This window comes from Atheta coriaria, unplaced genomic scaffold (genome assembly GCF_025399875.1).
Source record: "Atheta coriaria isolate IRGN ID8LTWV9N9 unplaced genomic scaffold, Caltech_Dcor_3.1 hic_scaffold_6_pilon, whole genome shotgun sequence".
Taxonomy (NCBI): domain Eukaryota; kingdom Metazoa; phylum Arthropoda; class Insecta; order Coleoptera; family Staphylinidae; genus Dalotia; species Dalotia coriaria.
The window spans coordinates 1,388,066-1,411,486 of NW_027045448.1; the positions used below are offsets into that span (position 1 = coordinate 1,388,066).

Genomic DNA, 23,421 nt, shown 5'->3' on the forward strand with positions numbered 1-23,421 from the left:
GCCACACGTGGCGAGTGTACGCGTGGTACTGCTCGCCGTCGCAAAGTACAAGTTGCTAGTTTAAAAAAGCAAAACATGCGGAGCCTTCAAACAAATTTTGCGCGCGTGATCAGTGACGTTATTTAATATAATTTAAGTCATAAAATACTTGTTTAACTGCAAATTTGGATTACAACAAAATAAGGTAATATCTTTTTTTATCAAAAAAAAAAAAAATTAAATTTATAAGTTTAAATTGTAGAATGGACGATCGGACAATTTCTAATTTGCAAACGCACATAGTGAATGTACCCGGCGGCCGTGATAAAGAAGAGCGTTGCGTGATAGCCGTACATGTGCCACAGCAGTGCAATAATTTAGATGTCTCTTCAACGCTCACGTACATAATTAGCATATTCAGGTGTGTCCTTCAGGTTGTAAATAATACCAAAATATGTATAGTGGTTGTGTTTACTTTGAATGACCCGCGCGTTGAGCGGACAGATGCATTTCAAGCTCGTTCGCTGAATTGCTCTGCTTACCGCGTTTGCTTTAGGTATTATAGTAACGGTAACTAGCGTTTTTTAAAAAAACAAGTTTCATTACGTACTTGTACGCACGTTTGAATTTAACCGCATTAAGACAACAAAAAAAGTAAATAATTTTAAAACGTGCAACAACATTGTTTTTATTACGTTTTGTGGCTTAGAAACGTGTTACAAACGCAGTTAACATTTCAAATTTGCATGATTATTTAAGTTTATATGTGTTGCGACACTCACGTAGTGTGGGCCTACTCTAATTGATGTTAATTTCAGTAACGAAACCGCACGACGTGGGTTTACTGTTATATTGGATGCAAGAAAGTGTCCTTGGAGGGTTGCGAGATCGTGCATTCGACAGGTGAATGCCGCTTTTCCAACTGGAGAATTGGCGCAGTTTATCGTCTTACGACCGGATGCGTTTTGGGATAAGCAGCGCGTAGAGAGTTGCCGGAATGCGCAGAAAGATGGACAGGTAGATGTTATTGACTTATAATTCGTAAATGACTTCTTTACGGCGGAAATGAATGCAATTTATTATTACGAGTATAGATAAACAATTAGTCACGAATACTTTATTACCTCGGTAAAGTCTTGAAAAGAACTTACCATTAGTGAAATAAAACTTAAAACTACTTAACATCTTAGTGCATTTACAGTTACATACAACAGGTTTATCAAGTAGGCAGTTTCAAGGAACTGCCATAAATTATTCAGCATACACTTTTTTTTTTCGTGAATATAATCAACCAATTTTCTAAACAGCATTCAAACACAAACAAAACTTGCTTTTGTGCACGGATTATGACGTGATGTTTAATGTTTACAGGTGATATTCATTCCATTGTCGCGATTATTTAAGTATGTCGAGCGACCTCAGCTTCCGATCGAGCTGGGCGGAAATTTCATATTCAACTCGAATCAATGGTTTGAAAACAGAATGGTAAGTAGTGGGCTTGTGTTGCTGTTGATTTAAATAGCTTATTCATTCATTTCCTCTGCCTGCGCACATTTGTGTGCACAGTAATTACAATTTGTTGACACAAAAGCTTTAACATTTTTAGAAAGTGGAGGAGTTCTACGAAGAGTCAGAAAAATGTTCTATAGATTTAAAGGAGCTGCAGGAGAGCATTTCCAATATTTATACACTGAAGGCTAGTCAAATACAAAACAACCACCAACTTCTTCTTGAGCGGTTGGACGTGTTAAAAATAGTCGCCAACAACTGTATTGATAAAGGTTACTGAACCATAAACGTTACTTTATTTACATCATCAAACTGTTTTTATTGTTTGCAGGTAGTAAGCTAATTGAGAAAATCGAATACGATAACAGAAATCGTAAATTTGAATCGGAATCGGAGTCAATGGCTACGCCACAGGATATTGCCGATACAATTGACAAACTAGAAACAATTGTTGGTTCAATGAGGAAACAATTAATAAACCTCGACAATCTTAAAAATTCAATGCGGAAAAGCTTTGCAAACACTAAAGATTTGTTATTTCTGGAAGAAGGTGTTCAGTTTGTAGTCAATTGGGTGCTGGGACCCGCTGAGGATATGTTTAAAAGAAATTTGAAAGTTGGCTATGACTTGGCCTCCGCTGAAGAGTTGCGTCGAGCGCACGAGAGAATTGAATTGGAATGTTGGAATGCTTACGGAGCTTATGCTGAATTGCTATTTAAAATCGAATCGTTCGCCAATGAGACGATGCTTTCGCAACAACAGAAAGATTTAATAAGTCAAAAAGATTTTATGGATTTTGTTTGTCGCAGTTTTGCAAATCGACTTGAACGTCGTCGAAATATTTTAATCACTTCGTTACGATTTTTTCGTTTAGTTTCTGAATATTTTGATAAAACCGGCGACGTTTTTGATGCTGTAGTCGTAAAAAATGAAATGAGTAATTTTGCAACCGCAGAAGTTGAATTGAAGAAACTATTTGAATGTCAACGTGCTTTAGGTAAAAATATCAATCCTACACAACTGCAATGTTATATTTAAAAAAATATATTATTTATATTATTTCCAGATGTGGTAGAAAGAGAACTATTTAAGGAAGGCGAAAAATTATCTGATATGCTTTCAATGCCTGTGAAAGACGCTCTAGGTCGCGAGATCCTCGCAAATTATTCGGATGACATAGGAAACATTCGTGATATAATGGACGCTACAACCGCGAGGAAAAACATTTTAAGCGACAGCGTGGAATTGCAGAAATTGACGCTGGAGCAAACCACTATCATTCATCAATTCGAGTCGGATGCAGTTCAAGCAATTCAATGGTTAGACGAACTATTTCACGGCTTGTTGAAGTACCATGGTCATGTTGGTTGTACGGTTTATGAAATTCAAGCGCAGAAAATCGATCATCAGACTTATCTTGAAACAGCTAGAGTAAATATTATTATTTTATAATTTTTATAACGATTCAATTAATGTAATAATTTTTCTAGTGTTCATACAATTATGGTATGCAACTAATTCAAGCAGCAGCCGCGTTAAGAGACTCCTGTAAATTGCCACAAACTGATAACAAAGACGTGATGCAAAATCTACACTTTGCCTGGGATAAATTTCTGAAAATTAGCCAGGAACAGATGACCAGATTACGAGTATGTGCCGTCTTTCATAGATCTGTGGAAGAACAATGCAATCAGATGCGAAACTTACGAGAAGCAATCGCAACCATCTCGCTAGTCGAAGCTGCCAAACGATGTCAAAGAGTGAAGCAATATTGTGCTGTTCGTGAACGTCTACTCGTTGATGTCGGACGAATGGTCCGATTGGGTAGATTGTTGCGAAGCAGACTCAAGGAACCATTATATAGCATTGATCGGTAAGTTAAAAAAAGCGTTGTTGTGCGTGGTGTGCTAGGGATACGATTCGAAAAATTTGGCAACTCAATGAACATAAAAATGTCGAATGTCGCTTTATGGGCTAGGAAGTCGTACTGGTCGTTTAGTTTGGTTATTCTTGTGTCGAATAAACACTTTACGAATGATCCTCACTCGAAGTCGGAAGCAACATTCGGCGCCAGCGACGACGAACTAGCTGAAGCGAATCAGGTCTATTTTCGGGAAGCGTTTTTATTACTGGAAATACATAAGTGCGGTTGACAGTATTTTCACTGAGTATCTCTCGAAAGTGGCCGAAAGTACGGCTCCATACTGAAAATATTGAATGTTGAATTAAGTCACGACGTGTGGAAGGGGCTACGGCTGGTTCAGTGGTGGACCAACAGGCAACAGTTCAACATCCTAATCCTAATACCGGGTGAGGAGAAGTTAAAGTTTAAACAAACATTGCTGTTGCTACACAAGCGAAATTTAACATTCTATTACAAACACGCTGTTGTTGTAATTTGAATAATCAATTTAAAATTGAGTTGCGTTTTGGCTTTGTGATTGAAAAGCATCTACAAGTAGCTTAGGTCCATTAACCGAATCGTAGCGTGCACACGTTTTCGGTTACTAATTTTAGATTTTGTTAACACGACGTATGTTTTTGCTTCTAACGTAACTACAAAAGTACTTGTTTATTCGAATACGACCGTTGGAAACCCACATTTTTCTAAAATTATATTTGATCATTTATTTAAATATAAGTATTAATTTTATATAATAATACATTACATTTGCGTATTCCTGCATATGTTTTAAAATAAATAAAAAGACTTATATGTACTTTGAATAAATTTGAAATGATCTGCTATGTAATTATCCATGACGTTTTGGTTCAACGTGCATTTTATTTTTAGAATGTCTGAAAGTGTTTCGGACCTGGAGAAAATTGAAATCACCGAGCCGACTGACAATGAGACTGCCGTCGAAGCTATTGGCGAGAGACTGGTGGAAATCACGGATTTAGCCGAAGAACTAGACCAAACACTGAAAAGTGCTCAGCAAGATGCGATGATTTCATCAACGGCCACATCTCTTCCAATTCCGATTGGACGAAGTGATAAATATCATAGTCAGGTGTGTACACGTTAAGAATCTTTCAGTTTTCCTTTGTTTTTTTTTGTGTTTTTTTTTTAAATTTCTGATTTGAAAAATGTCGAAATTTGAAGTAAAATTAAATAAATGAAACAAAATTTATAAGGAAAACATTTATTTATGGAACAATATCATACAACAAGAACAACACAGTAAATGTAGAGGAATGAAATGATGATAAATGAGGCTGCTGTGACTATGTACAGATGTAGTGGATGCTATTTAGTGCCCATGATGACCGTCACCGCCCTCATGTCCGTGGTAGTTGGTGGCGGCGTGAGCGTATTGATGGCTAGTTGAGTGTCCGTGCCCATGGCCATGATGACCCTCGTCGTGAATGGCGTGTCCTTCGTATTTGACGTTGTAGTGAATGCCGTGGCCATCAGACTCGTACTCGACAATACGCTTCCTACCATCGGGTTGGTTCAAGCTGTAGGATCCCTTGACTTTCTTGCCATCACGGTGTTCCCATTGGTCGTGGACATCGTGATGCTTGGGATCATGCACACCATAGTGGTAGTTGTAGTGTGGGTGCGCTTGATAGTCTACGTATTCTTCTAAGTGATGATGGTGATGGTCACCATGTTGGGCACTGACCACAACAAGGACAGCAATGAAGACGAACTGTAGAGACAAGAAAATTAAACAAATGTATAAGATTTTCACTTGAATTCACTTCACTGCACTCGGAGTACTTACAATTGATAGTTGCATATTGTACTAGTTGTCAATTGCAGAGATAGAACTGAACTGATAATTCGGACACAGATTCGTCTATTTAAACAAACTCCCCCCTGTGAAAGGCGGGCATTTGTTTGCACGTTTGGTGTAATTGTCCTGCATACGTCACAAACGTATCAAACAAACCACTTCACTTCACTGATTAATACAGTTTCAAATGAAAGCTTTTGCACACATTTGCATCATAGTGAGTTTTGCATTTCCTGACCTGTACGCCACTTCACAAATCAAACTAGCATTCGCGAAACTAGTTCACTTCAATTTCCTTATATTAAATAATTTTACTCCAATTAGGAAAGCAACTCACTCGCAGGAGTGCATATGTGCAATGCTAATTTTAATGCATAATAAACTGCACCGCCACGGGTGTTATGCGTTGGTATGCGTAAAAATCCCGATTGAAATTTGTAGTACGTGCTAATCGGAGTCAATAAACTGCAACGTTGCAGGCGACACAAGTAAAAGTTTTCATAATTAATCCATTAATCGCTCGCAGTCATATCGAAAGTAAGACTCGATCGCATTACACGCATACATGTACACACGTCTTAATTACTTTAATCTCGCGAATGATATTTGTGAATTATCCACACCAACACAACCAAATTGACTGTAATAACAGTTGCACATAGTGTAAATAATTTTTTACAATTGAGGTTATGTCATAATGCTTTACAGGATAATCTTGGCTCGTTGTCGCCGAGAAATATCCGCAGCGATGATGGGAAATCCGATGAAGAATTCCTTACCGCCTCCGATTGCACGCTGCATCATTCGCGTTCCTCCTCGTACAACACGGCGTCTGATTCCGAGCATCTTTCGCAATGGTGGGAATACGGAAAAGACGATATGCATGACGACATTGCAAAGGAAAAGATGGTGTTGGCAGTTGGTTTACCCGATCTACCACTAGCCAAGACCGTGCTCAAACCATCACCCGACGTGCCACGTGGTAAAATCGCACGTGAAGTCACCGAAACCACTCACATCAAAGTTCAACATACGCATGCGTTCGATGTTAAGTCTTTTGTCCTGACTTCGGAAACAGTCCGCAATACGCAAGATATAAAATGCGGTGGTGATGTAAGCGTAAAAACCGAAGTTTCTAAAGTAAGCGACCTACGACCATCCGATGAAGACAACGAGCAATTACAGTACTTAAAAAAGCTCCAAGAGGTGAGTCCCGAGGTGCCATGGAATTATAACTGCGTTACTAAACAAGTTTTGAAGAGTTGTGTATGATTGTTTTTGATTTTGTTGCTTTGTTTTGTTTTATTGTAACGATTTGATTGTGTCGAAGTGTTTATAATGTATTGTTTGTCTAGAGTTTTTATTTTTTAACAATTTATTATTATGCAACGTAAACGTGAGTGTTTAATATACAGACTATGCAATTTCACTCTATCATTTACATATGTTATGCAAACTGACTATGCAGACCGTAACTTGTTCGTCTATTGATTTTTATTGTATCTATGACCAGCCGTTGAGAAAAGTGGAGGTGTAAATCAGACTTCCGCTTTTCTTATAATTATTACTTCCTAACAGCATACAAGTAAGTACTTTCTTGTCGTTAATTCTACATAAAAGACAAGTATATGCATGTGAATTGTAAGATTATGGGTATGAGTTAGATATTTTTAGTAGATTGAGATAATTTTAAACAAATTAAGAGTAAAAGTTATATAAAGTAGTTTATTGTTGTGTACTTATAGTAAATTATTGTTATATATTTTACGTACACAGCAAACATTATACATCTCAGGATTGTTATAAAATGACCACGTTTGAGTTACGGTACAATTATCGAGCATTCCAAGGACGTACCAATCAATTTTGCATATGGTTGCATACATTTTGATAAGATAATTTATATATTTCTGGAATACGTAATAAATTTGAAATTAGGCGGAATAATTTATGCAAATTCAAGATTTATACTAAATTTTAATTACAGTTTATAATAATCGATGTTTTGTTAATCAAAACGTATGTTTTATAGACGTATCAAAACCTGTTACAGACAAGACATGGCTTTGTCACTTATATGTAGAGAAAAGTAACTAACCTTGTCCGTTTTTAAACATTCCTGCAATTTGTCTATTTATGGAGTGGAGATCTATTCGCCCAGATTAAAGCATGTCAAAAGCCAACTCAGCGTCAGTTAGGATAACTAGCAGATTCTGAAGCATTGATTTTATTTGGGCCAAAGCAGAGTTATAGCACATTGGAAAAGCTAAAAATAATTTTATTCGTCAGTGGGTAATGTACGCAATACATGGCCCATGTAGAAAAAGTGTTTATTTGCTAGTTCCGAGGCATAGCGTAGGAAATTTTTAAAAATCAGCGCAATATAACATGCCAAAAACTGTGCTATTCAACTGTGTATTTATAGATCTGCCCAACTGCTTCGAACTGCATCAATTCATTTTTTATGCTAACAGATGCAACACGACTTGATTGAAATAAAAAAACCGAAGGTTTGCTAACTAATGACATCTGAAATTTTCGATGTTTCCGAGCTGAGCAAAACTGCGACTAGGTTGTATAACCAGCAAAGCGCATTTACATAGAATGCTGTTGTTTACTCATTCAACGGAGTTCGAACTCGACGAAGTAAAGCCGAGCCGGTTGCTTCACGCACATATTAGCGCTTCTCTCCTTCTGTTCGGTTTGGTAGTGTTCTACTTCATTCCACCGTTTTATAGTGCACGTAAATCTGGAGGCCCGCCCGTGGTCATCGTGGCGGTGCGAAGAGCTCGCGGACTAGCAACTCACGAACTTGATCAGTGTGTTTCGCGGCATCTCCACACGCGCGGCTTGTTGCTGCTCTCCTCGTCACGACTCGCACATCTCGTGAAAAAAAAGCATAACTTCCATCGCGGCTTAGACTCACATCGCATGTGCGCCGTTCGCATCTGTTCGCGGCGCTAATCGAAAAGTTCCCTCATGCTAGGTTTCAATTAATGACATGTTTGTGTAATCAATTGTTGCATTCGAATCATGGAAAACGTTAGCGAGAAGGAGACTGCGATGCAGTCGACGGGCATATCGGCGATGAAGAAAACAACGACGATTAGCACAATCGCCGTCCAGAGCGGCCGGACGAGATTAGTTATCGCCTTGTTACATGTACGTTTTTACCATTTATGTGCGCATATTCATTGTAATTGCTTTCGGACCCGAGTATCTCACAATATTCGAGAAATGTTATTACCGCAAATTATTGGCGTTGACATTTAAAGTGTGATTTTATAAGAGCATAATTTTGCAAGTGCATGTGCGAGTACAGAAGTAGCGCGACGCGCCTCTCTCTTTTGAATACACGTCAGGATTTATTTTTAGAGCGCGGGATATAAACACAAACTACATTCGGTGAAATTTTCTCTTGTAATCGCAAATGCAAGAAGCATGCAAACTAATAATACATTAGTAATATTTCTGATATTCCTTTAGCGCAATTGCTAAAATAAACGCCGTTGTTCCAAATAGCGTAGGCATTGAATCACATGATGTTACGTTGATATTGGATTTCGATGCTTTGCAGTCAATTACTCCCAGTCACTGGTTTATTTTTAACTCTTTAACTAGAAATATGCATAATACAAGTGCCAGGAGTGTATGTGAACGTACATACATTATAATAACTCAACTCAGATGTTTTTACGTACGAGAGTTGTGCTTTGGCAAACAATTTGCAATTGTATTCTATTTGTTGAAAAATTATTATAACGCGTTTAAAAATCTGGGTTAAATCTATATGGTCTCTTTCATACATAATGATCAATTGTCCGCGCGCAACATAAAATAGCGTCTATTTGCGGAACCATCTGTTTATGTAAAGCCCAAAGTCGTATAAACAATTTTCGCTTTCTGGCATCTGTTAGGACAACAATGTGCAACATGTAATAAAAATCTATTAATTACATTGAAAAAATAAAGCGGTGTTGAAATAAACTAAATCCAAGTTCAATTAACTTCAAAGTAAAAATGCTAAATAGCACTTGCTTTTCGTTGTAGTGCGCACGCTACTAACGGAAAAGAAATTTACGCCTACTTGGTTTGAACCAATCACGATCATTCACATTTAGGATCCTACACATTGTAATCAAATACATTATTAATGAATGAATGAATAGTAAAGGTATCGACAGGATACATCTAAGTTTTACTATAAAACTCTTTGGAAATTACTAAGCCGCGAGAAATAAGAAAAAATAAATATCTTGAATGAAATTATAATTTATTTAAATAATCGTGCGCGCATTACCCACGTAACTCTTTAATTCAGCCGGCAATTTTAATTTATAAAATACATTCATTCGGTTTATAATTATATAGACTATAAATATTTAATAATAACCTTTTTTATTTTAAATTAAATACTTATTTTAACGAGTTATTAATTATTAGGAATCTTTAATTAAATTAAAAAAAAAAACTTAAAGAATGTATACAAATGCATTTGGATGCATTTCGATTTGTGACTGAAATGTAGCGATATTTTTGTTTGTTGATGAAATCAGTGAAGATATTTATGCAAATGCACACTTATTTTGCCGGGTGCAAAACCATTTGGCAAGTTCAGTTATTTTCGCAATATTTATAAAAATATTACGCTAACTAAACAAACTTGGTGTATTTTCAAACTGTGACATAAATGAGAATTAATACAAAGATGTCATTGAAAACGATGCCAATGATTATGAACTCTTTTTTAGTGTGGCGAGTGGTTACAATTAAAAATTTTGGAAGTAACGCCCGAATTAACGGCCCTTGGTGATACTCTAGAGGAGGCCCTACAGTTGCAACAAGCGCACAATGCAGTTCTACACCAAATTCAGGTTTGCTTTCGCAAAATCTTTAAAGTAGCTTCGGAATATTTAAGTAAATATTTTTAGAATAAACAAAGCCCCGTGGACGAGTTACTGCGACAAGCTGATCAACTTATTTCAACCCAAAAACCCAGAGCCGAAGTGTATGCCGCCATGGCTGAGTCATTAGGTAGAGCATGGAACGATATCAATGGACACCTGGAAAATCGCAAGATTTTATTGGATCTGAACGTTCAGTATCACACCAGAGCGCAAGAGTTCTTTGATTCAATGAGTGCATTGGAAGCAGCATGTTCTGATACATTGGTACCCATTGAAATCGAATCAGTCAAAACATTGTTGAACAATATTCACGAACTCAGGCGCACCGTGCTGGAATCCCTAATGGCGGCAATGCAGGCCGGTAATATGATAATTGGGAATTTGAAGGAACTGGAAGCCGAAGGCACACTCGACTCTCGACCCGATCGAATTCGACTTTCTGCGAAGAAAGGTAATTTGATATTACCGATAAAAAATCACGATGTAATATTGCTTACTTTGCATTTCAGCATTAACGCAAGTTCAAGAATGGATGGAACGATTGCATTATAGAAGGCAAGCTTTAGAAACGATATTCACCCAAAGAAAGATTCAGTTGGAACAATGCCTCGCGCTAGCAATGTTATCGTTTGATTTGCGCCAACTTCAAGATACAATTGCTCAACGCAAAGATACTTTAACAGCCAGTGACCAATTAGGTGATTCCGTGTCAAGCGCAGAGTTACTCAAACGTGAATTGGAGAAGCTGATTGCTGAAGGACACATGCTTCAAGACAAGGCATTAAAAATCACGAAGACCACTGAACATCTTCTTGAGTCTGGATGCCTAGCTGGTGAACAAGCCAAGCGCAATGCGTACGACGTGTTATCTTCTACATCCGACTATATCAGTGAATTACAGCACAGAGATGCTTTGTTTGAAAAAGTTATAAGATTCTTTAAAACGGCGCAATCGGTATGTACATTGAACACATTGGATCATAAAGTAGAGGAATGATAAATTGTGCATATTTATTTTAGGCTTTCAGTCAGCTAGATCTAATAGACATGCAATTGAAGAACAATGAACTTCCAGCCACTTCTCCGCAATTAGCTCAGCTACATGAGCGTTGCATTCACGCCGTAGAGGAAATCACCGCTAGTCTTATATCTGAGGGATATGCTCTTCTAGCTGATATTGGCACCGAGATGAACGCATCTGGCGTCCGGAACGTGTTGGAAGAATTGGAGCGTCGTAAAATACACTTTGATGGCGTCTGTGTGGCACATAAGGAAGAGAACAAGAAAATCGCTAGAGCGCTTACGAATTTCTTTGAAAGGCAGGATGAGTTGTCTGATTGGCTGATTAAGGTTGCTGAAACATTTCTGCGGGAACATTATGATATGGGAAATTCTTTGGCCGATGCGCGAGATTTCTTGGGCTTGCATAATCAACTGCTAAATGATTTGCAAGTGAGTTGAATTTTATAAGTCCGATTATTTTATTTTATTGTTGCTATTATTCCATTTCAGACGAAAGGAAACGAAATTAATACATTATTACTAACACTACCACCAATCCTCGAATATTTAGACGATCATCAACGATTGCAAGTCGAAATGAAAGTAGAAGCTTTACACGAGAGATGGTTGAATCTCAAAAATGTTTTAGAAGCACGCCTGGACTGGGCTGTGCTATACGTGAAATTTCATACCGAAGCCGATAAAGTGGAGAACGAAATGAATAACATTGACCAAATTATAACAGACCATGAAGACTTGTCTGAAGAAGCAGAGAAAGCTATTGAGAATCGAATCGGTGAATTGGTACCACTTTATCAGTCCGCCAAGAATACTGGTGCTACATTCATCAACGAAGCTAAAAAGGTACGGAAGCGTAGCTAGAACATAAGCTACACATGTTTAGCGTAAATGTCATTGCCAAGTTTGCTGTACTGTAAAGAAATAAAATGACAATGCGTTCTATTTTTGCGATAGGTGACCGAGCCTCCTCATCTGAACATCAAAGCAGCTTTCGGCTGCGTTGAGTCGGTCCTGGACAGGCTGGGCAGCAGGCAGATCACGCTCCAGCGCAATTGGCAAACGGTGCTCACGAGGTGTGTTGAGAAGCGTGAAGTGGAGGTACTTATCAAAGAAAATATGGAAGAAAGTACAAAGGTACATACTATCAATCAATATGTAATTGCGCTCAGATGTTCGTAACTATTTTTTATTTTAGACCATAAATTGGATGTCCAAGATGGACACGCAATTGTATCCTATAATTACAACAAATGAAACAGATCCGAAAATAGTTGCTCAACATATTGAGAATAAACTCAACGACGTCTTGACTCAAATACGAAATGCGGAAAGTGAAATAGAACAACGCATGCGGGTGGCAGATACAATCATACAGAGATCGCCTAATGATCAAACTTTCCTAATTAAGCAAAAGTTATTAAATATGAAACAAAATCTAAAAATGATTTGCACAGACTACCAAACATTGATGCAAATGATGGTTTCTTACTTTAATAATATTGACAAAATTGATCTTATTGTCACTGAGTATTTTGAAAGTTTTGATGCTGGTAAATCTCTGGAATTTTATCCTAATATTGATTTATTGCTTAGAGAATTTGAAAATAGAAAACAAAGTATTCACAACCAATTTAACATGGCAAAGCGGGAGAAAGAAACGATCATTGATAAAATAAATAAACAAGAACCAAAGGATGTTGCGCAACAAGACATAGAGAAACTTCACTATTTGTTACAAATTCGAGAGGAAGAATTTACGAAGGTTTATAGGGAGGCCAAAGATAATATTGAAGCTCAAAAGAAGATTCATGTGTTCGAAACGGATTTACACCAAATAAATGTCACGCTAGACGAACTTAATAAAAAACTTGACGTAGTCAAAGGTCAATACGGTCAATCTTTGTCAGCTGCCGAAGATACATCACTTTCATTTGTATATTTTGAAGAAACCGTTAAGTTATTAGAACCGAAAATATCCGAATTTATTGAGACCGGTGCGAACATGTTACAAAATCAAGAAGCGCTACAAAGCCAAAAGATTAAGGAACAAATAAACAATTTGCAACAACGATGGGATGCACTGAAAACTCGCATTAGAGAATTACGCAATCTGATTAACTTGAGCGTGCAATATTTTACTCTTATTGACAATGCAAATAAATGGTTCCAAGAAGGTAACATTTTATTATCTTCTATTGCCACTAGATCAACGATGGTTAAACAACCTGAAGATGCACAAGTCCTATTGAACGAAATTGAATTGTTTTTGAAACCCGGAGAATCTAAACAGAGCCAACGCATTGAAGAAATAATAGAACTTGCAACTCGTTTATTTGGCGATGAACTTTCGCATGAAATACCACATGAAAGTCAAATTATGATGGAGTCTTATAATCTTATCACTCAGGAACTGAATGGTCTGTGGACGAAAATCAAAAATATTGAAACTGCGAAAGCTGCAGTTGTTGAACCTGAACAATCTGTTGTTATCGAGGAAATACACGAGGTCCCTGATGTTGTTGAATCACCAACTTTGGAAGTTCCAGTTTTTACATCTCCCTTAAATGATCAACTGATTGAAGAAGGAAGTACATTCACATTTGTGTGCCGCGTTACCGGAAATCCTGTACCAGTTGTCACATGGCATAAAGACGGAATTTCTATTCAAAATAATCCCGATTATCAAACATTATTTGATCAGGGTCTTTGCTCCTTAACGATTGACGAAACATTTAATGAAGATTCTGCACGTTATACATGCAGGGCTATCAATGCTGCTGGTGCTGCCGAAACGGAAGCATATCTAACAGTTAAGGAAAATTTACCAGAAGAACAACTGATACCGCCGCATTTTATTAAAGAACTGCAACCAGGACTAATCAACGAAAATGAATCGTTCGAATTTGTTTGTAAACTGGAAGGAAATCCATTACCAACAGTGCAGTGGTACAAAAATTTGAATTGCATTGATAATTCGTCGTATTATTCAATTACGTACAACAACGGCGAAGCCAGATTACTCATAAGCAAGGTTCATTTAGATGATAAAGCGGATTACACATGCAAAGCGTATAACGAAGTTGGCATTGCACAATCCACTGCAAACTTAAATGTAACTTGTGAGTACGAAAACAACGCACAGAAATATAATAGATGTATTTATTTTTTATTTTTGTTTAGCATTGGAACCCACGAGAATGCCAGCGTTTATAACACCGCTCTCAAATATTATGGCTAGAGCTGGACAGAAGATAAAATTGGAATGTGAAGTAACAGGTCTACCAACGCCGAAGTTAAATTGGTCAAAAGACGGAAAACCACTAACTGAGACGCACGAACTTAAAGTAAGTCGCGTTACAAACATTTACGCTTTGTAATATATAATCTATAATTGCATTATTTTATTGCTTATTTAATACTCGTGTTATATTTGCGTAATTTTTGGCAAGTGGTTATATAGTTTGATCTAAAAATGAACGACATAATTTCGAGGGACAAACATTTCTTCAAATTTCTTTTGGCATCCGAACAGCATCGCTGTATCGTCGTCATATTTGATTCGCGAATATCAATATGTATTCAATTTCGTCGGAGACATTTCACATTTGAGCGTTTTTTCTATATCTAAAAATACCTTCAATTTTCAGCTACATTTCGACGGATCTAAAGCGACACTTATTATACACGAAGCTTTTCCGAAAGATGCTGGAACTTACACAGCTTCAGCTTCTAACTTAGTGGGTGAAGTTTCTAGTGTTTCAACAATCACTGTTAAGGGACGTTTACCCCCCGAAACGTCCGATTCTGAATTAGCCAGCGATATGGAGCCAATCAAGCCTTCAATACAAGTGCCTTTGAAGGATGTTTCAATCAACGAAGGAAACCGTGTGCGACTAGATTGTGTGATTGTTGGACAACCGGAACCGGAAGTCATTTGGTATCACGATGATAGACCGGTTCAGGAATCATCAGATTTCCAACTTCTATTCCAAGGTGACCGCTGTTCGTTAGTAATCAAAGAAGCCTTACTTGAAGATGCAGGCGAATATAAAGTTGTTGCGTTGAATTCGGCCGGCGAAGCGTCGAGCAAAGCCGCTTTAATCGTGACACCAAATGCAGATAAAGTAAAAGCGTCCGACGATAAGTTCGAAGCTGTTGGATCGGCGCCAAAGTTCAGTAAACTTCTGTCCGACATTCTGGTGTCCGAAAACGATACGGTTATTTTGGAAGCAACTGTTTCTGGAGATCCCAAGCCCGAGATTAAATGGTTACTAAACAATGCAGCGATTGAAGCGGACGCCCATATAAATATATCACAAGATGAAAATGGCAATTTAAAACTACTAATTGAGCACGTCAAGCCTGAAGATCGAGGTGTTTATACTGTGAAAGCCTCTAATCATGCAGGAGAAGCTAAATGTTTCGCACAATTGATTGTTAAAACATTAAGATCGCATGAAACATCAAAAGTTCACGAAGAAGCTAAAATTAAGCCGTCGTTTAGGGAATCATTCAAGGATAAGGCTGTTGTTGAAGGAACTGCTATTAAATTCGAATGTATTGTCACGGGAAAACCTACACCTAAAATTCGCTGGTTGTTTAATGACACGCCTGTAGCGGGAAAAGATTTTCTCATTTCAACATCGGGCAATCGTGAAGTTTTATCTATAAATGAAGTTACTAAAGATCACATTGGTAAAATAACATGTGTGGCAGAAAACGAAGCGGGCCAAGAAACATGTTCAGCAAATTTGGAAATACAACCATCACAGGATATTGCTTTGCCACAAGATTTAATCGTATCAAACTTGATTTCGGGACAAGGAGTGACAATGAAACGAGAAGTAAATATTCAATCTTCATCATCCACAACAAGTCATATATTCTCTTCTACCACTGGAATGGCTCCTCATGTTGAAGAACACAAATACTCTAGTCAAGATGCAAAATATTTCAAGCAAATTAACCAAAATGCACCAGAAGTCAAAGAAAGTTCTAGACAGGAAGAGTATCACAAAATTGGTGATCAGCCTCCGGTGGTTCATGAAAAAGTCACCAGTGTTGATATCGTTTCGGCTATTGAATCTTCAGTGCCAAAATCAATATTTAAAGCAAGACCTCCTAAGTTTGTTACGCCCGTAATTGGAAAGATAGTAGATCAAGATGCAAATGTGGTGCTCGAAGGAATTTTGGACGCTTCGCCAACACCTGAAGTCACTTGGACGAAAAATGGCAACGAGCTACAAAGTGGCAATAATGTAACGGTTACATTCAAACATAATTCTGCCCGCGTGGAACTGAAAGATGTTGCAATATCTGATGCTGGAAGGTACACTTGCACAGCGGTCAATGAAGCTGGAAAAGCCATTAGTACAGCTGATTTAGTAGTACGAAGTAAGCGCAAAATGAAATGTATAATAACGGTTACTGATTTATTGTTAAATTTCAACAGAAACCATTTTTCCGCCGGTATTTGGAAGGAGGTTGCAAGCTCAGGTAATTTCTAAGGGCCAGCGTGCAATTATGGAAGTTGAAATCAGCGGTACACCTGATCCGGAAATAACGTGGTTTAAAGACGGACAACCAATCAAAACAGATGCAGGTAGTGATTATAAATTGATTGCTCAAGGAAATTGCCAGCGCTTGATTCTTGAAAAAGGTAATTAGAAACTTAAGTTTATCTTTGCATACAATTATCTTAAATTAAATTTATTTGGTAATAGCGGAAGCTAAACATACTGGAAAATACATGGTATGTGCTGTTAACCCCGGAGGAGAAGCTCAAAGCATTGCTGATATTGCTGTATTTGATCCAACTCCAGATACGATGGTAGAAGTGGTGAAAACTGTGGTTTATGAAGATGTAAGAAAGCATGAAACTATGGTAAGTTAAATCGAATATTTTAGGTATTCAACATGATAAAAATAGGTATATTAACGATCATTTTACAATTTTCTAAAAGTCATCGGAGGCGGGTTCGAACATTCAACAGTCAACGGATCAATCCACCCTTCAGAAACCTATTCCCATAACTGATTCATTTCAGTCCCCTCCAGAAACAATTGAATCTCTTACAACCGAAGTCTCCCGTCACATTGAGGACACAATTACTCATGACACCAAAACGTTTACGCTCGAACGTACTACTCCAGTTCCAACAATCGATATGCCCAAACGTGTTGAACACAAGGAAGTGGAATTTACCGAACCACCGGTAGAGATTGACGAAGGAATACAGACTAGTTCTATAACTAAGCAACAATCCTTGAACTATTTTGTAAACAAAATGAAAGAAGTGGATGAATATAAGCCTAAAGAAACACCAAAACCTATACAAATTAAACAAGATATTTATACTAAATTTGAAGAACTTGGTGAACATAAAATGACAGGATCGAATGTGGAACCATTGTTACAGCCTACTGCCCCAATTATAACTCACGATACCCAATACACGTCGTTTACCTCTAATCAGGCAAATCTTTACGACGAATTTAATCTTACACCCGAGCCACCGCCAGAAATTTGCTACACTACAAAACCAGAATCGGTTAAGTTGCACGAGGACGTAACAGATCGGGTTAAGAAGATAGAAAAATTACAACGCGACTTACCAGAAGGAGAAATACCTCTAGGCGCCGTAAAAATATTTCCGGATGTTCAGGCAATGAAGCAAACAACGCACGAAGAAACATCTAAATCATTCAGCCAAACATTTAAATCAGAAAGTGCGATGTTTTATAAAGCAGAGGCAATTGGACCGATTACTAAACCAATGTCACCGATTCCCCCAATGGAATTTGAAACAATTCCCGACTACAAAAAACAGGCAATGGCGGAAGCAATAGCTATGGAAAAAGAATGGGCACATAAGAAGCCGGAGAGTAATGTGCAGAAAGCATGGCCTCCTCTTCAGCCGGAACCAGCAGTTCCGAAAGTTGCTCCCACATGGACTAATCAGACAGTTGAAAAAACAGTTACTCCATCCACGTTTGAAACCACAACTATCAAAGAAAGTACAACTCCCACTACTCATACATATATTAAGGAAACATCTACTTCATCCACATTTAAACATGTACCACCACCACTTGAAGTACCACATTATGTGGCACATGTGTCCACATCTTCTAAAAGTACAGAAATTCAAGAAGAATCGAGCTTTGTGAAGCAACAGGAATATAAATATGAGCAAAATCAAAACCTGAAGCAGTTTCAATCCACCAAAGCAACTACCTGGCAACCGCCATTGGAGACGTTGCCATGTCGGCCCATTTCTGTGCAAGATATTACTGATGAATTTGTACTGGAACCAGGCACACCACCGGAAATTGTATATGCTCCTCCTCTAACACCAGTACAACCACCTAAAGTTGTGGAAAGGGTTGTGGCGTCCCAGAAAGTTGTAGAAAAGGTAGTTGCACCAGTCAAAAAAGCACCCGTTGTTTGTCCGGTTGTAAAAACTGCTAAACCAGTAGCACCGCCAAAAAAAGTTGTTGAACCAGTTGTTACTTTTGAAAAGTTCAAGGAGTTAGAACCGTTTCCATTTAAAGCTGAACCTGAAAGACCAAGGGGCCCTAGAATGGAAGTACCCACACCATCCAAATTTATTAAAGGTAAATTCACCGACAGCGATTATGAAAGTGACTTTGATGCTACTCGTATACCGGCAAAATGGAAGCCTCATTCGAGTGATACGGAAGATATAACTTATAGACCAGTTGCCGCGCCGAAAGCGGTATTCCCAAGTCGTCCCAGATCTTGCGAAAGAGGTCCACTTGCTCCTTCTCAATTTGAACAACCCCAACAAGTCGTAACTTCTCCAAGACCAGAAATTAACTTGGTAAAACAAGTGAAACAAGTGAACAAGCAAACCGTTCAATTTAGGAAATCAACCGAAATTCAAGAAACCAAATCGAAGCAAACGAGCATGCCGTTGGACATTAAACAGGGATCGCCTCCGGAATATGCCTATGCCGAACCAAAAGTTAAACCTCAATCGCCAAAAACTAAGCAAAAGGTCTTTACAGATGGCTACCAAGCAGATACTGATGAACCGTTCCGTCAGACGATTGCATATGAACAAAAACACGAGCAAAAATCGAGCTATAGTAGTAATGTGGTGTCCCATCATGAGCATATTGTGTCTGTCCCTACAAAATCTCCTGCTGTCACAAAAGTCACATCTCATAAGAAGCACATTTCAGCAAGTGCGTCGTCGAAAAAGGTTCGATTGTGTATATCGAAGTACTCGTAATCTAATATTGTGTGAAGAGTTGTTTGTTGCAATAACCTAAATCATGCTTCTTCGGTACAATTTCAAAAATCATTATGTTTAAAATGGGAAACTAATGCAAATTCTATTTTACCTGTTTAGAAGTTGGTCTCTACGCCTATTGTTAGTGTTTCAACTAGTGCACCACTGGAGCCTTTTCCATTTAAACCCGATCCACCCGTTCAACGCGTCAAAGTACCACCGCCACCTAGTCCTTCTAAATTCGTGAAAGGCGAATTTAGGGAAAGCGATTATGAAAGTGATTACGATGGCAGACTTTCAACTTCATGGCATCTCGGCCAAGAAAAGCATTTCAAACCAGTGCGTCCCGTTCTAACGCCTACTTTGAAACCTCAACGTACTGAGCGTTTGCCGACGCCACCCAACGAGTTTGAAAATCCATCAAAAGTCGAAATGCCCACAAAACCAAAGTTTGAGCCAATTGAAAAACATAAAAAGAGCGTCAAGTTAGAAGAGATTATCAAGCCTATACCAAAACCGACTCCCACGAGCAAGTTTATTATAAGACCTCCTGTTACCGATATCGTACCAGCCACACCACGTGTGCAAGAGAAGATTATAATTCTGCAACCAGGAACTCCACCTGAATTAGTTTACACACCAGGGCCCAAAACCACACAATACTATCGTTCTACCACTAGTGCCCCATACCATAACGCTGTGCAAACGGAAACTTCAAATATTATGAATTTTAATGAATCGACGGAAAACAGTCACAGGACCGTTAGCCTTCAGCAAACAACCAAAGTAATTAAATTTGGCGAAAGCTCCAAGAAGTCAGTCACACCAGTACCAAGCAAATTTATCCCGGGAGATTACAGGGAGAGCGACTACGAAAGTGAAGTTGATTCAGTTAAGATTCAGTCTAAATGGACACCAACTGGTAAGTCGGGCGATTCTTATTATCGCCGTGTCAAAGCCCCAACTTTTGTCCGCGCATCGAGCGTACCTTCATCAAGAGATCACGTGAAAACACCTATGGAATATGACACGCAACCGCCTTTCATACCCCAAGCCACTGCCGATAAAACCGTTCAGATTAGCAACATGCGCGGAATTTCCCAAAATATAACAAAGCAAACAGCAAGCAAAATTGCATCCGAACATATGAGTAACATGACACAAACGTTCAAATCCAAAGCACATAAATTTGCATCTGATATAATGGACGATGTCAACAAAACCAAAGTTCAAAAGCCAATATTAAGATCCAAGGATGATTCCGATGCTCAAGTGTACCGAGAAGAATCAAGAGCCGCTCAATATGGTAAGTTTTGTCATTTTAATATATCTATCACTAATCTATTTGGGGCTGTAACACGTTTATAGGTACGAAACACGTAGATCCTAATACTGGTTTAATATATTTCAAATATGACTTTGGCTATGAATTCGGTATTGTACTTCCTGGTGATGGCAAACCCGGGGAAATCCCAATGCCTAAGAAAACCATAATCCAACCACCTCAACGCTCCGAATCGATCGAGATGCCGGTTTATCACGAAACTAGCAAACCAGAAGCTGTTACTCCACAGTTTCAACCAAAGAAATTTAAAGCGCCGAACAAAAACGTCAAGTGGGAACCGACTTCCGAGAGCGAAATGTCCGAATGCGAAACTGATAGAGTAAAGAAACAAACTTGGGAGCAATCGTCGTGTAGTCCGATTTCGATTTCTCCTAGTTTACCGAGCACTTCACCTGCTTTTAATAATTATCAAGGTATAAGGGATTTTGTTAACACTTCTGAGAGGCTGGATAAAATATTTTAATATTTTACATATACGAGTACAACCATATACACACCCGTAAAATAACATGCATTGCAAAGACCATTTTACACCAAGTATATAATAAATTATTGATATTGACCAGCTTCTCAATCAGTTTCTAACTTTTACAAAACAAATAATATTATAGAAACAAAATTAAATATTTTTTTAAAAATAATTTCTAAGGAGGATTAAAAGATTGCGAACAACAAACGAATGGCAACGTTAATTCTCAATTGCCCACCAAGAGAGCCCCCGTCTTCATTACTGTAAGTAACTCTGACTTTTCTAAAAGAATGACTTGATATAAAATATTTTCTTAGCCCTTACGAGATATCGCAGCGGTGTGTGGGCAAATCGCACGTTTCGAATGCATCGTTCAATCCGATCCGCCACCCACCATTTTGTGGTCGAAAAATTCACGTCTTATCGAAAACTCTCAAGACTACCAGGTCTACTTTAGAAATGGTGTCTGCCGACTTACTATACCGAAAACGTATCCAGGTAATACCATATTAGTCTACGCTGAAAGAGTTATCTTTTTAACTTGATGGCATTTTCAGAGGATGCTGGAACATACACTTGCACTGCAACTAATCAAACTGGAGCTGTGTCTACGACTGCCACATTGCAAGTACCAGGTGAGAGACGATCTTCATATATTTAAATTGGTGATGGTCGACCACACTGGTCTTGAATGACATCTAATTATTTACTCGTATATTGTTTCAAGGTGTTTTGTTCATTAGACGTACTTATTGAATTTTATTATACTATATTTATTGCCTCGTATACAAATATTTATGTTTATGGTTGTTGGTTATTGATTGTAAAATTCGTAACTTCTTTGATTAACCGTTATTTGAATGTAAATTATTTATGAACAGTAGTATTGTTGTCTATAACTTGTACTTTGCTTTGTATGTATTTATTTATTGTCGTGGATATGATATTAAAGTTTTCTTTTGGTGGAGGACTATTTTACTGCATCCTATCGAACCTACTTAAATACACTGTACTCATCTTTGATTAAACGTTACAAAAAAATTAAAAACATTGATCCTACTTTTTTTAACACTTGTAACTTCTATAGTAATTAATTAATCAACATAATTAACATATACACTAAAAAAACGACTTGACTTATTCGTGTGCGTAAATTTTCGTAATATTACACTTCAGACTTGTTTTTATTTTTATAACAATGGCATTCGTAATGTTTGAAGTGCTATTTTTACGTGAATCTTGGCGTGAAAAACGGAAAACATGCGTTAAGTGTGAGTCGATAGCAAGGAATGGAATTATAGCTGTGATTTCAGAGCAAAAATTTGGGCGAGTTTAAAATACGCATTATATTATTCTGAAATCAATGGGCCGTGGTTACGAGTATAACAAAACGCTATGCCAATATGAATCATATTATTCTAGAATAATAATTTTCTACTGCTTTCAACAGTCAAACTTGCAAAATTTTAACAATTTATGTGTATTTAAAATGTCTACACTTTGGCACAGCTTTAATTTTGTGCATTAGCTAATTTAGATATCTATAGAACGGTTTTCTCGCACTTCTGATGTCTACTTGTCTAAATACTTGATTCTACTTGTATGCCCGATATAATAAAAATTGACCAAATAGTTGTCTAAAAATAAATGCTGTAAGAGTTATTTTTGTACTTTCAACTTTGAGTGGTATTCATACAATATCGCAAAATCTTATCTCACATCAAAAATGTAAATTGATTTCCTACTGCTTCATATAATAAGCTCTACTTGTCTTCCATACTAAGAACTTTTTACTTTATTAATGCTTATTGTTTTATAATAAATATTAAACCATTAAATACGAAAAATATTGTATGTTGTATTTCTTTTCGTTTTGCAAATAAGGAGTTCCTTCACACATGTACGGAACGTATCGACAATTCACAATCGGTCGAAATTCACCCGAACAGCTTCAAGCATCACCAACAACCCTTTACTATGTGGGTAAGTTTGACGCAGCCGAATGTACAAACACCTACTAGTAATACTTGGTGGACTAAAAGATACATTGAATGGTGGAATGGTAATATATTAAGCGATTTTTATCGATTAACCGATCAATTAGCGATTGTAAAATATATAAACGTTAATATGAAATTTGAGTAAGTGAGTATGAGTCAAAATCGAAGCTTTGCTGCGAAATGCATCA

The 23,421-nt window shown here is 37.7% G+C and overlaps 2 protein-coding genes across 5 annotated transcripts; one reads left to right on the forward strand and one right to left on the reverse strand.

The window, feature by feature from the left end:
• The first annotated feature begins 26 nt into the window (after window positions 1-26).
• Window positions 27-22,198, forward strand: LOC135793420 (titin-like). Of its 4 annotated transcripts, XM_065304376.1 has the most exons (27): window positions 27-184; window positions 242-400; window positions 798-996; window positions 1,351-1,464; window positions 1,586-1,760; window positions 1,820-2,485; window positions 2,555-2,919; window positions 2,979-3,361; window positions 4,283-4,502; window positions 5,940-6,437; window positions 9,983-10,105; window positions 10,163-10,589; window positions 10,648-11,093; window positions 11,159-11,590; window positions 11,651-12,004; window positions 12,116-12,295; window positions 12,357-14,280; window positions 14,342-14,505; window positions 14,809-16,555; window positions 16,614-16,820; window positions 16,885-17,045; window positions 17,125-19,389; window positions 19,540-20,725; window positions 20,788-21,177; window positions 21,414-21,496; window positions 21,551-21,731; window positions 21,791-22,198. In XM_065304376.1, exons 2-27 carry the CDS (start codon window positions 243-245, stop codon window positions 21,892-21,894), a joined length of 13,152 nt encoding a protein of 4,383 aa, XP_065160448.1. In that variant the 5' UTR covers window positions 27-184; window position 242; the 3' UTR covers window positions 21,895-22,198. The 4 variants fall into 4 exon arrangements, with proteins under 4 accessions (XP_065160448.1, XP_065160449.1, XP_065160451.1 ...); XM_065304377.1 differs by lacking the exon at window positions 20,788-21,177; XM_065304379.1 differs by lacking the exon at window positions 17,125-19,389.
• Window positions 4,619-5,389, reverse strand: LOC135793436 (histidine-rich glycoprotein-like). Its single transcript, XM_065304404.1, has 2 exons — window positions 5,220-5,389; window positions 4,619-5,144 (listed from the first exon to the last, which is right to left on the reverse strand). Exons 1-2 carry the CDS (start codon window positions 5,232-5,234, stop codon window positions 4,743-4,745), a joined length of 417 nt encoding a protein of 138 aa, XP_065160476.1. The 5' UTR covers window positions 5,235-5,389; the 3' UTR covers window positions 4,619-4,742.
• Window positions 22,199-23,421: the final 1,223 nt, after the last annotated feature.

Bases quoted from the DNA above. Each gene is read 5' to 3' on its own strand.
- LOC135793420 (XM_065304376.1), top strand. From the start codon at position 243: ATGGACGATCGGACAATTTCTAATTTGCAAACGCACATAGTGAATGTA. The intron at 10,590-10,647 runs GTAATTTGATAT...TTTGCATTTCAG, and splicing joins TCGACTTTCTGCGAAGAAAG to CATTAACGCAAGTTCAAGAA. The intron at 11,591-11,650 runs GTGAGTTGAATT...ATTCCATTTCAG, and splicing joins AACTGCTAAATGATTTGCAA to ACGAAAGGAAACGAAATTAA.